Source organism: Grammomys surdaster, unplaced genomic scaffold (genome assembly GCF_004785775.1).
Source record: "Grammomys surdaster isolate TR1022 unplaced genomic scaffold, NIH_TR_1.0 142, whole genome shotgun sequence".
Taxonomy (NCBI): Eukaryota; Metazoa; Chordata; class Mammalia; order Rodentia; family Muridae; genus Grammomys; species Grammomys surdaster.
The window spans coordinates 2,700,997-2,713,682 of NW_021604600.1; the positions used below are offsets into that span (position 1 = coordinate 2,700,997).

Genomic DNA, 12,686 nt, shown 5'->3' on the forward strand with positions numbered 1-12,686 from the left:
TCTTTGTATTCAATGACAATCTATAGAGGAAACTGTAACTTCAGTTATTTAGTAATCTGTCAAAATGAAATGTGATGTCACATGTTCATCTACTCAGAGAGGATATGTGAAATGAGCGTTGTTCATAATTCTTTAATCCATATTCCCTTAAGCTGCCACTACTGCTCCCTTCACATACCAATCCTATTGGTTTTATTATAGTTTAGAGGGATTGACAATGCCTCCCATTGATGCGAAGTGACTACGTACTGCATTCAACCACTACACAGTTCAGTCTGAACCAGTAATGAACAAGGACACTTTAGATTTCCAGACTTTAGCTGGCCAGAATTTACCAGCTTGTTTCTGTTGACTATCACTCCTTGACACTGATTTGGTGTCTTCCAGGACTCAGCTACAGCAGACTGCTGAAGCTTTCTGCTTGCCTCTATAGGCAAAGCAGACCCAAATGAGTGATTAAAGGAGGATTCCATGTTCCAGACCATCTGATGGCTGCACAACTGCAGCACCACACGGCTATCATATACTGCTCTATAGGTCTGGCACAGCACTACTTACTCTCAAGTTGCTTTCACTCCAGCAAGAGAAAACACAAATGAGGTTGGCCAGAGTCTTAAGTGACAGGAGCCTATGAGCCTCGCGCTTCCACATCACCTGAAGAATTGTGAAGGCAAGGTGGAAGGGTGATTTAAGGAATGGCGTAGCCTCGTGAACACAATGTTTACAGCAAAAGAGAGTAAGAATAAAAAGGATTTTATTTAACAGCAAAACAACATAACCAATGCATCACACTGTTGTTAGTGCTGTGTGCCTCCTGGGAATGACTACCCTACCAGGTTAAACGAAAACTCAAGCCTACCATCTGAGCTCGACCCCAAAGTACACACGTTCACCCAATCACCAGGAGATAATTTCAGTAACCAAGTCCCTACCCCTGCCACAGAAGTGAATGAACTAAGTGATAATATTCTCATAAACTATTTCACTGCAGGCAGCATCTTCAAAGTAGTATTTTCTGTGTCTTAAATATATCCCAGTAATTGGGAATTAGATTTTACCATTTACCAACCTCATAAGTATAACAGCTTCCCATCCTAGACAATGCCATGACACGTCCTGATTTTTTTCTATTGAACTAAATATGAAATAAGCACTAAACTCCATATGCATGTAGCTTTTAGATTTTATTATATTATAGAAAATGTATTTCTAGCTCCCATGGAAAAGTAAAGATCAGTAGAGGATTTTTCTGTTTTGTTTTGTTTTGTTTTTAAAAACATGATACGCAGGAAAGGGAGGATCCATTCCTACTGCATTCAAGAATAAAACGATGTAGTACAGTGAAAATTAAAATAGTTTCTATTCATCTTAATTATGGTAAAACAGCTTGTTATTAAAATCCTTTGTCTTCTCATACTATAATTCTAAAACTGTTTCAGAGGCTCAAATCACATAAATGCTCAATTCCTGATACTGATGTTGTCTCAACATCTGGTGCTTTTTCAGAAAATACAAATAAAACAAGATTGGTGGCTAAACACTGATGGGGCTCACCTTGTGCCACTGAATAAATGATGACATGCAAGGCAGCTGTCACCTCAGTCACACCAAGGCAGGACAGAGAACTTCAATGCTTTGGGAAGCCACAACAAGAGATGGTGGGAGGAGGGGGGGGATAAAAGCAGCTAATACAGGACTGAGTGCTGTCGGTACTGGCTCACATACACTGGACTGGATAGAGAGCAATGTGGTAATATGCACAAGGCTGAACAACGAAGCCTCAAATACCACAAGAGCTGGAAATCCCAGCCACCCTCAACCTGCAAGCTACCAGCTAATGTCCACATTAGCAGCAAAATAAACTTAACCTACTGGAAATATTTCCAAAGAGGTATTCCTTAAAAAAGAACAAAAGGACAGTGTAGAAATCAAAACTGCATGCACATATGCACTGCAGTCACTTCACAGAAATACTGAAGAGGGAAGCCAGGGAACCATGAGCCTTAGAATTTAATAACTACAAACTCAACATGCTATATCTAATGACAAAATGACAAATGCTATTCTGAGAATCATGACCATGATTCTCTTGATATTAAAAAATAAATAAAGAAAGAAGATACTAAAAAACTGAGCTACAAAGTATTTCTAAGAGATTTCCACAAGCCTTGGAAAACTGTGGTTTTTTTATCTTTGAGAATTCAGTGAGGTTCCCCTTTTCATATATAAGAATGCAATTTGCAACTACATGCCAGGGGGACATATGCCAGACTCTGCTTCTGAATTCTGGGTCAGAGATTGACTCTTCAGAACAGAGTAGACATAAATAAGCTACTGAAAAGCAGTCAAAAGGAAGACTGACACCAGGATCCACAGTGCATGTACAGCGCTCAGTCTCACCTCACTTCAACATACCAGCAATGGTTCTTGGCAAGAGGCAACTTTCTTTCTTTTCCAAGCAACAAGACAAGGCAGTGAGCATGCACACAGGGGACAGTATGATATTCTCAATTTCTAACAGAAACAAGCAGCATCAAGGGGAAAAATGGTATCAACTCAGGCTTCAGCTTGGAATAAATTTTTTTTCTCTGGGAATCTTTCAAAGGCATTAACTATTGGAATAAATTTTTTTTCTCTGGGAATCTTTCAAAGGCATTAACTATTCTGCTACAGTTCAAAATTCCAATGGCCTTAGCTAGAAAATTGAGAATGAAAAAAAATTAGTGACTGGCTTTCTGACTATTCACAATTTGTCAGATCTTAGAACATATACAAGGAGTCAAGACAGGCTATCACTTCAGATATGAAAGTAACAAAGATTTTATGCCTACCTGTAAAGCTTCTACCTGTGCAGTAGGACACAGTCACCACCCCATGTCACCTTCCTCTTGAATCCATTGATTAGTAATGTGCAACCATCCTAGACTAGCTGAGTATATATACCTGAGAAACATTAGTGTTAAGATATTGCCCTTACAAAGACTGGTAGATGGGGCCAAAGTGCAGAAAGCAAGTTTTCCCTCAGTTTCTTTAGTTGTTAGCATCAGGTTTTGTTTGTTTATTTTTTAAGCTCCTGATGCCACTCGACAATCCACATGAAGATAAATTCTGCTCAGATGAAACCTAAGTCTAACAGTTCATCTGTCTATACACTGATAGCTTAATTGGTTCACAGGTTTCCAAACCCTAGTGTCCAACAAAGTCATTAAGAGTTCTCTAGAAAGAAATAGGTAGGATTGCTAAAGGGACTATCCAAATTATTTTCTACAATTATTCCAGTTAGCTTGGTATCAATGCTTTGCCTATGGCTGTTATTTGGTTCAATGGCAGAATAAGGCGACGCTTTTAACAATTTGAATACCACACACACTCACGCTCTCACGCAGTCAGGCACATGACCCCAAAAAATACAAAATAAAAGCATAGAGGGCTTTGGTGTGGGAGGGGAAGGGTTCTAAATAAATAAACATCTGTACAGATAAAACACCCGATTGCAGAAGATCACTGAGGTTTTTGAGAAGGCCGTGCAGAGGTTTGCATGCTAGAAGACAGCTTTTTGGAGCCTTTCTCAGTGGTCGACCTGCTACTGGGAGACAAGGGAGCTCCAGAATCTAGCTGGGAAGACTTGGATCTGCGAGCAGATAGCAAGGAATGTTTAGCAGAAGCAGGGTCCTTAGAGACAAGCTGTTCCTTTCCAACTGCATTTGTGTTTGGCTGCTGTGAGCCTGGGGACTGATGGCCTTTCTCTGCCTTGTCATCTGCAGTGTTCTTACTGACTGACTTGACAGAACTCCCACTAGCCTTTTTTGATAGCAAGGTTGTCTTGCCAAGATCAGTTGACCGGCGGGTTTCTTTCTGTCTCAAGGCTGACTTAAAGAAGGACAGTCCCTTATCCTCAGACTTGCTGTCCCTCTTCAACCCAGAGCGCACACTTGTGCTAGGTGAACGCAGGCTGGCCATGGAGGAGCTCCGAACATGTCTGCCATCAACTCTGCTGTCCCCTGCTCTGGCCTGACTCACCCGAGGGGAGTTGGGTTTGGAGGTGGAGGTGGAGGTGACACTGGCTCTGTCAGAGCCTAAGCTTTGTCTGGAACCCTCTCTACTCAAGCTCCGGTCAGAAGTCCTGCTCTTCCCAGAAGGAAAGGGGCCCCTAGTGGCAGGGCCTGGGGCTTTTTTGGCAGATATGGACGAGGAGGAATAAGTAAAGGCAGAAGCCGACTTCTGCTTCTGCGGTGAAGGAGATGACATGGATTCCTGGGATCTGGGGGATGATTCTTTTTTGGGTTGGGTAGAGGCAGAAGATGAATGCCTTCCACTTGTCCTGGAAGAATCTGCTTTGCTGCGACAGCGGGCAGGTTTCATGGAAACCTTCACAGGAACAGGAGAAGAAGGGGATGGACTTGAAAGAGAAGATTCCTGGCTAGCCAAGACTGGCCTCCCCTTCCGCATGCTCTTCTCGGGCTCAGAAGTGCCTTTGGAACTAGGGGATCTCTTGGTTGTGCTCTCTGGCTTCTTTGTGAGGGAATCTGAGTGGCTTGGAGGTTTCACCTCTTTGACTGGAGAGCTGTCAACAGAATCGCTCTGGTCCACATAAGCAATCTGGTTATTATTATCAAAAGGATCAGAGATGGGGGCCAAGTGATCCCCTTGTGCTCGGTTTTTGCTGGGTGTGTCTGCAACACTGGAGTTCAATTTTCCAGAGTCGGAGTCATCTTTGAACACACCTTCCATGACAGCCAGTGGGGCCCGGCCCACAGCCTTGTGCTCTCGTCTATTGTGACTGTCACTTGGTTCCTGGTGGCTACCAGAAAGGTTCCGCAGACTACCAAAGCAAGAAATGGAGACTTTGTCATCACCTGCCTCGCCAATCCTTTCAAGGGTGGAGGCAGATCCGTGGATTGGGGAGTCCCCTGAGAAGCGGGACGGAGAGCTTGATCGCATCTGCAGCTTGGCAGACAGGGACCAAGAAGGCCGCATGCAATTTTCATTGACAGCTAAGGGGCTGGTGACAGAAGATCTGGATGACAAGCTTTGACGCTGTACACTTCTCACGAATGGTCGAGTAGAAAAGCCTCCTGCATGGCAGAGAAAATTCTGTCAGACTAAACCAACAAAAACATTTAGTAAGTCACTGAAGACAGAGCAAAGGTAAGCCTGGTAGAATGACAGGACCACAACCTTCAAAGCCAGCCTATGTGCTAGTCAAGGACAGCTGGGTGCTTTCAACCTTTTGAAGATCAGTTTCCTTATTCACAAAACAGGGTCATGCTAACTCTGAAATCAGCAAAATGTTCCCCATCTATGCCATCCTACATTAGAGTCAGCAAACTTTGTCAGAATGTTAGGTAACTGCTCAGCTCTGCCATTTTAACATGAAAGCAGGCACAGGTGGCACACAACCAAGCATGAATGGCTATGTTCTAAAAACTTTGGAAAACCCAGCTATCCACATATGGCCTGCAGACTGCTGGTCTAATTAGAGAGTTAAATAAAATCTTAGAAGTTTGTGTCCAGCAAAGATCCTGGCACTCCCAGGTGTTCAGTAAACATGGGCTGCTGATCCAGTTTCTGCATCTTCCTGAAGGACACCTCAGCTCACAAAATAAAATGACAAAATGACATAAGAACCTATGACCCCCATTGCACTCCCTATGGAAGTAAGTCTGTAATAGGTAACAGTCAAAGGATATCAATGGAACGAGCTAGAACCTTGGATATAATGCATGCTGTCTTGAGTGACTGGCAAGTAGTATTTCCAATGACTTAAATCTTCCCAAGACAATTCCAAGCTGAATTCTGTATGTACTTGTTACTGTAGCTGTCGTCTTTGTGACTCCTAAGAGTCAGGTTCTGTTCTATGTGACCACTGAGCATGACTAAATGATGATGATGATGCTTACAAGGATATTGATTTTACCAACTAGACTGTTTAAAAATAGATTAATGCAAACCATTTCTCAGTTTAGTGTTAAAACAACAACAAATTCCAAGCTTACAAAGCTGTGATGAAAATAGTGTCCATCTAAACAGGCATGGGTTCACTAGTCAGCTTTCCATAAAAACTAGAATGAGAAAGGGCTTAGCACCAATAGTCCAATTATCTTCTTGTTTCACAAGAAAAAGAAGTAAAATACCAGAGCAGATGGAGCCAGAGCCAGGCCACAGTTCTCCTAGTTTGGTTTAGTTTTGGCTCCATTTCATTTTTTCAGAATTATCCATCACCCCTAGAAGCAGACTAAAGCAACTGCATAATTGGCAGCAGAGTGAGCCTCATTGGGAGGTGAATCACTGTCGTTACTACAGAGGCTGAGCTCACCCTTTTACCCTTCCAGCTCTTTGTACTTTGGCTACACAATCCATCCCATGCCACCTGGGGTTCCTTAGAGTACTAAGGGCTAGCCTATCAATACTCAAGGAGTAAGTGAAAGGTACCAAGAAAAAACAAAAACAAAAACAAACCCCACGGGCTGGAGAGATGGCTCAGTGGTTAAGAGCACTGACTGCACTTCCAGAGGTCCTGAGTTCAAATCCCAGCAACCACATGGTGGCTCACAACCATCTGTAATGAGATCTGATGCCCTCTTCTGGTGTGTCTGAAGACAGCTACAGTGTATTCAGAAATAATAAATAAATAAATCTTTAAAAAAAAAAAAACCCACTTCAATATTTAATCATATTTTGTCCAGAATTGATATTGTGACTATGTTTAGAGTAGAGGTCAAGCTGAGCCAATAGTGTCCTCATTAAGCAGACAACAGCAACTCTGTTATGAGGCAGTCCCAGGCACGGAAGAACATCTGAGTCCTTACAGCCAAATTTAACAAAAAGTATATATTACTAAGAGCTAAAGCTCTAATCTGTAAGCCAGAAATAATAAAGTGACAGTAAAAAGCCCTGAGTCACAGAGAAGCCACAATCCAGCTCTGCACCCCAACTCCTTTGAGTTCTCCAATCTCCGTGGAAAGAAAGACTGTTCCTCTGCCTTTAGACCTGTGCTTTATCTGTACACTGGCACTTTGGGAATCAGAGACCAAGACCCACACCCACCATCGTCTTCACTCCTCTCCCCTGTCATCTCCACAGACTCAGACAGTGAGGCCAAGGACGTGCGTCTGGAGGAGGCTGCAGAAGTCACACTGGCTTGCTTGCTTCCTGGGAGCCGGCTCACCCAGTGCTCACACAGAGAAGAACTTGTAGAACCTGCAGAAGAGGAGACAGTCCTGAGGTCAGCCAGGGTCCTGCACTGCACACATCCTCTCAAGGTGCTGCCAGTCGAGCCAGAGACTTATCTCCGTTTCAGAGTTAAAACAAACCCCCAGAACTGAGTATCCCTAGTAAAGATGAAGAAACTTCAGGCAATTCCTACATAGAGAAAGGTCATGGAAACAAAATGTAAAAATAGAGTGTTTCCAAAAGCAACACCTAATCCTGGCAAGAAAATAATAGAACAGGGATATATATCCACTCACTCTACAAGGACTCACCATGTACACAGAAAATAACAGAACAGGGACATACATCTGCTCACTCTACAAGGACTCACCATGTACACAGCTCTGAACACTGGCAGTACTACTAAACCACTCAGAGGAAGAGTGATAATACAGACATTATTTTTCTTAGCTTCTATGTCCTTTAGACATTTTTTAACTATTATCATACTAATAATACACACACACACACATATACACAAGTGGCACAGTGGGGATATACATGTGCTGAATGTCAGTCTGTCCTGTCAATTCCAGGAGTAGCCTTCTATTGGAGCAATAGATACTGCCTCTTGAAATTGACTACACGAAGCAGGCTATCTCAAACAGACCTCACCAGACTGTTATTTTTGAGTACGTCTGAGATACTGGAAAGGCCCAAGAGTATCAAAGTTCCCTAATCTAGTCAAGTGAGCAGCCTAGCCACTGGGTAGAGCCTGTCTATTGCAGGGGTGACTCTGCTCGAGTGAAGCTTCCGTCAGCTGCTTTGAGCATACCCCTGTAGAGCCTTGGAACGGGACATAGCTCACCACGTCCTGCCTTCCCTATTGATATACATTAGCACATCTCAGGCTACCCTATTTTTCTCCATACTCTGCAGTAGGAAGCGTGCATGCATGTTGTGTGTGGGATTCATTTCTACATTTATTAACATAATAAATCCCATCTCATCATTAAAACTAAATCCTCAATCAGTTAACAGCCATCAATGTGTACTCTAACAGAAGAGATTACTCTTACTGTAGAGAAAGAACTCTTTCTTTCTAATGGTCTTTTACTGTTTACAGAACGCTTTCACAAACCTTCACAATGTTAAAACAAACAGCAGCCCCATTGAGTGGGTGCTATGACCACATCCACAGCAGAGATGATCGTGTGGCTCAGATGAGACATGTTCCAAGATTAACTAAACAGATGTCAGCACAGCCCCTCAGGCTGCTGACACTATTTCCCCAGGCACTTACCAACACATAAACATTGTGAATAGTTTGGGTAGGCTCTGCCCCACCTCTATGTGAACTCTGAACTGCTACTGGTCCACAGTAGTTCAGAGTCCACCCTAACTTCCTTGACTGAAATTATATCAGAGCCCAGATTAAATGGAACTGTAAAAACTAATCTCATTAAGCTTTTAATAATGAAGCTTTCTGAGGCATCTTCTAGACCATGAATTACAACCTCCTGCTCTGAAAAAAACATCCAAGAACTAGGTTACCTGCCACCGAGCTATTGGCTGACCATGATGGGATAGCTGTCCGCCTCTGGTAGAAAAGGATGTAAGCTGTCTGCGTGCACACCTCATCTTCTGACAGCTGCTGCACATCGCTGTCATCAAAGCAATACCAGAGACCGTCCACGGAGTTCTTACAGTACGCTGCCAAAAAGAGCCCACTGTCAGCACCAGCAAGGCTGCACCAGGTACTCTATCCACAGATACCATCCTTTATATTTTATTTATATAATTAATTAGACAGTATTTTAAATTGCCCACAGTAACAGAAAGATATTAAGGAAAAACAAATCCAAATTTCAATTTATACCCAGGCAGAATGTTCTAAGAAATTCCTAATTCCAATTTCATAACAGTTTCATCTCAAAAAACTCATTATACTTCTAAGTATAAGTAGGTCTCACCAGGAACATTATTTTCCTGCTAGAGACATTTAACAATGAATGAAAACACTTTGATTGTCACAAATGGGTGGGGTGGGGCCAACAGCATCTGGTAGGTAGAGACTAGGTATGTTCACAATGCATACAAAGCATTATACAACATAGAATTATCCAGTCTCGTTGCCAAAAGGCAGGGTAAAGAATTTTGATTTTTGTTGTTGCATTACTTTAATGTTTATTATATATAAAATATATTATAAAATATATTATAAATAAAATATATTATATATAAAATATATTATAGAATATATTTAAAATATATTATAAAATAATATGAAAGGCCTACCAGCTGACATCTAAGGTCTATCATAATCTAAACATCTCATTTAATACTGAGATTTATCATTACTACAAATTACTCCACAGTAATTTGCACAATATTACATAGGCTCAGAAAGACTACTTATGAGGCTAGAGACATAGCTCAGCTGGTAAAAGATCAGATAAAAATGAGGCCTTGAGTTTGATCCCTAGCACTCAACCTAGCCAAATTAGCAAAACAGAAACAAAAAATCCAGGGTGGGTGCACCCAAGAACCCCTGGCCTCCACACACAAAGTCCACAAATACAGCCATACTACCCTGCATACAAAGACTGCCTATGCCTAGCACATGGTCTTGCCACTGATAAAGGATGAATATATGGCATTTTGTATATGGCATATGAGTATATGTCATCTAATCCTTTGGCTTCTATTAAAGCCCTACTATACTCCACCGTTTTCCTTCAGGGAAAGCCTAAACAATCTACATGAGTTCCCTGGCAAACTTGAGAACACAGAAACTAAGAATACATACATGGAGTCTTCCCTATAGCTGCAACTCTAAGTCTTAAATAAAAATAAAGACAATTCAAGTACCACCAAGAAAAAAAAAGAACCCTCAAAGCCAATAAAAACGTGAAAGTCTGGGGCTGAGAGCATAGCTCAATAACAGAATGTGTGCTGCTTATTTAGCATGTCAAAGAACCTGGGTTCAATCACAAACAGCATACCCACCCCAAAACCATGCAGTCATGAAGCCAAGTCATACTATTAGGCTAGATCAAGGGATCTTATGAAGCTTGATCTGGAAAAGCACATTATTATCACATTTCTGAAAACATCTATTTACTAAACACAGATGAGTGCTGGAATATTCAGTAAATGCTCACAGATTTAGAATTGCCTTCAAGGACAGGGTATATAGAATTCTGAGAGACACCTTCTTTAGGCCACTTCACTTTCACAAGTATGGAACCACAAAGACAAAAGGGACCCAGGTGAGGAATTGCTGCTAGCTAGATAGACAGGTCCCAAAAGAGAAGCAAAGGCTCCAAATGCAGAAGGGAGATCATGCACAGCTACCAGAACTAGAGAGAATGAAGTGGAGACTTCATAGCAACAGCACTGGCTGGGCCAATGATGTCAGGTCAGGCTGATACACAAATGGCCCATCTGGGAGGAGGCTGCTATTCTGGAGAGGTGAGCGGGAGCAGAACTGTACAGCGGACACACCCACCAGGAGAGAGAGAAACCTTGCTCTAGTTCAGTCTGCTTCCTTTCGAGATAATCTGTTCTTGATTATGGCCTGGAAAAGCCACACAGTAACTAACTAATACACAAACTATTTATTTTATAATTATACTTGCTTTTCTACCTAACACTGCCTTCCAAAGTGTTTTCGAGGCCAGAGCTACTCGAGTTATGGCTCAGACACTGGTATTTGTCCACAAAAGGAGGCAACAAAACAAGGATACATATTCAAAAACATCTAGTAATATGATACAGCAATAATATTTGTGCTATGGTTTTACAAAATTGGCTTATGAAAGAATGAACTGCTAAAATAGAAAACAGCAAGGCCTTTATCTAGAAAAACTGAAAGGCTCTGTTCTAAAATCCTTGCCCAAGTTAGCCATATGAATACCATGCAATTACAGCAAGAATACATCAAAGACATCCTAGTAAAGACTTAAAAAACAGTATCTTCAGCTAAAAAATGCTATGAGGTGGCTCAGCAGGTAAAGGTACTTATAACCTATTTGATCTCTGAGCCTTACATGATGGAAAAAAGAACCAGCTCCTCACACAAGCTGTCTTCTGACATCTACATGAATTGCCATCCCTCAACACAAACAAATAAATGCAACCTTAAAAAAAAAAGTAATGCCAAGGAGTGTTTTCTCTAAACTTGAACTGTAAACATTTAGAGATAACACAAGCAATGGTTTACTTTAACAACAACAGAAAAAAGGAGGGGCTTGGGGAGACCGCTCCATGTGACACTTGGTGATACTCCATTGCTGGGTAGGCAGAGTCAGGCAGATGGCCATCCTAGCCTAACTGGTAAGCTTCAAATCAGTGGGAGACTGCCTCAAAACAAAGTAGACAAAACTGGAGGAAGAACACCCAAGGTTTTCCTCTAGCCTTCAAATACACACCCAAATACACACAAAGAACAGAAAAAAAAAAGAAACAATATAGTTCAGCAGTTCTCAACCACTGGGTCATGACCCCTTTGAAGGTCAAACAACCCTTTCATGAGGGGTCACCTAAAACCTTTGGAAAACACAGATATTTACATTATAATTCATATCAGTAGCAAAATTAGTCATGAGGTAGCAACAAAACTAATTGTGGGTAGGGGTCACTACCATGTGAGGAACTGCGTTAAAGGATAGCGACATTAGGAAGGCTGAAACCCACTGACACAGGCTACATGAGTACCTCCTAGGTAAGGGGCAGTGAGCAGACACCCTCACTAATGTGCTTCATAGGCCCAAGTAAAGTTACTTAGCTAAGTTCTCAGAGCTAGTTAGAGAGGTCTATAATCTCACCTAAGCTCCTTTCACTAAGTTACACTGCTTCCAAGGGTTTCACAAGGTTTCCAAAGTCTGTTCTAAATAAAGAACAACACAATAGTCTAAAATCTTGCACTGTCCTATTTTCCCCTAACAATTTCTTGTCTACACAGTATGTAGTAATAGGGACCTATTTTGCAAAATGACTTCTTTACCAAAGCTGAAACAGAGTAAGTATTAACCAGGAATGCTGGCAAAGGTGTTAGTACATTTCAATTACTTCTAAGTCCTTCCATTTTAATAGTAAAGAATACATAATCCCATGACTATTCCATATCTATGTATCTAAGAACAAAGATATCACGAGCAATGTCAGAAAATCAAATATCCAACTAGAAATACAATCATTACACATAAAAATACTATAAAAATAAAACAAACATTGCATTGCCATCTAAATAGTGTTTAAACAAAAATACAAAGTTAAACATATTTAAGCTATTAATGTTTTCTGTGATGTGAAAGCACTGTGGGAGCCTCTTTTTTCCTTGCAACTGCTTCCCAAACAAGCAGAAGCCAAACTGTTTTGTCAAGAACACACCCAGAGGCTGTGTTGGTCCTCTCAAAAATAACTGCTGCCAGCAGAGTTAAGCTAAAAGGGTTTTAGGAATGAGCAATTACAGCTCATCATCTCCCTGCCCTCCTGCCCTCCTGCCCTCCTGCCCTCCTGCCCTCCTGCCC

General features: G+C 41.6%; 1 protein-coding gene across 1 annotated transcript in view; it reads right to left on the minus strand.

Annotated features, from left to right (window-relative positions):
• Positions 1 to 737: 737 nt before the first annotated feature.
• The window catches only part of Usp31 (ubiquitin specific peptidase 31), a 59,617-nt gene continuing 47,668 nt past the window's right edge, over positions 738 to 12,686 (minus strand). Inside the window, exons 14-16 of the mRNA XM_028764229.1 lie at positions 8,707 to 8,865; positions 7,048 to 7,200; positions 738 to 5,075 (exon numbers count right to left, since the gene is read on the minus strand). Of these exons, the coding sequence (XP_028620062.1) occupies positions 3,502 to 5,075; positions 7,048 to 7,200; positions 8,707 to 8,865 (1,886 nt within the window). The 3' untranslated portion in view covers positions 738 to 3,501. The remainder of the gene's footprint in view (positions 5,076 to 7,047; positions 7,201 to 8,706; positions 8,866 to 12,686) is intronic.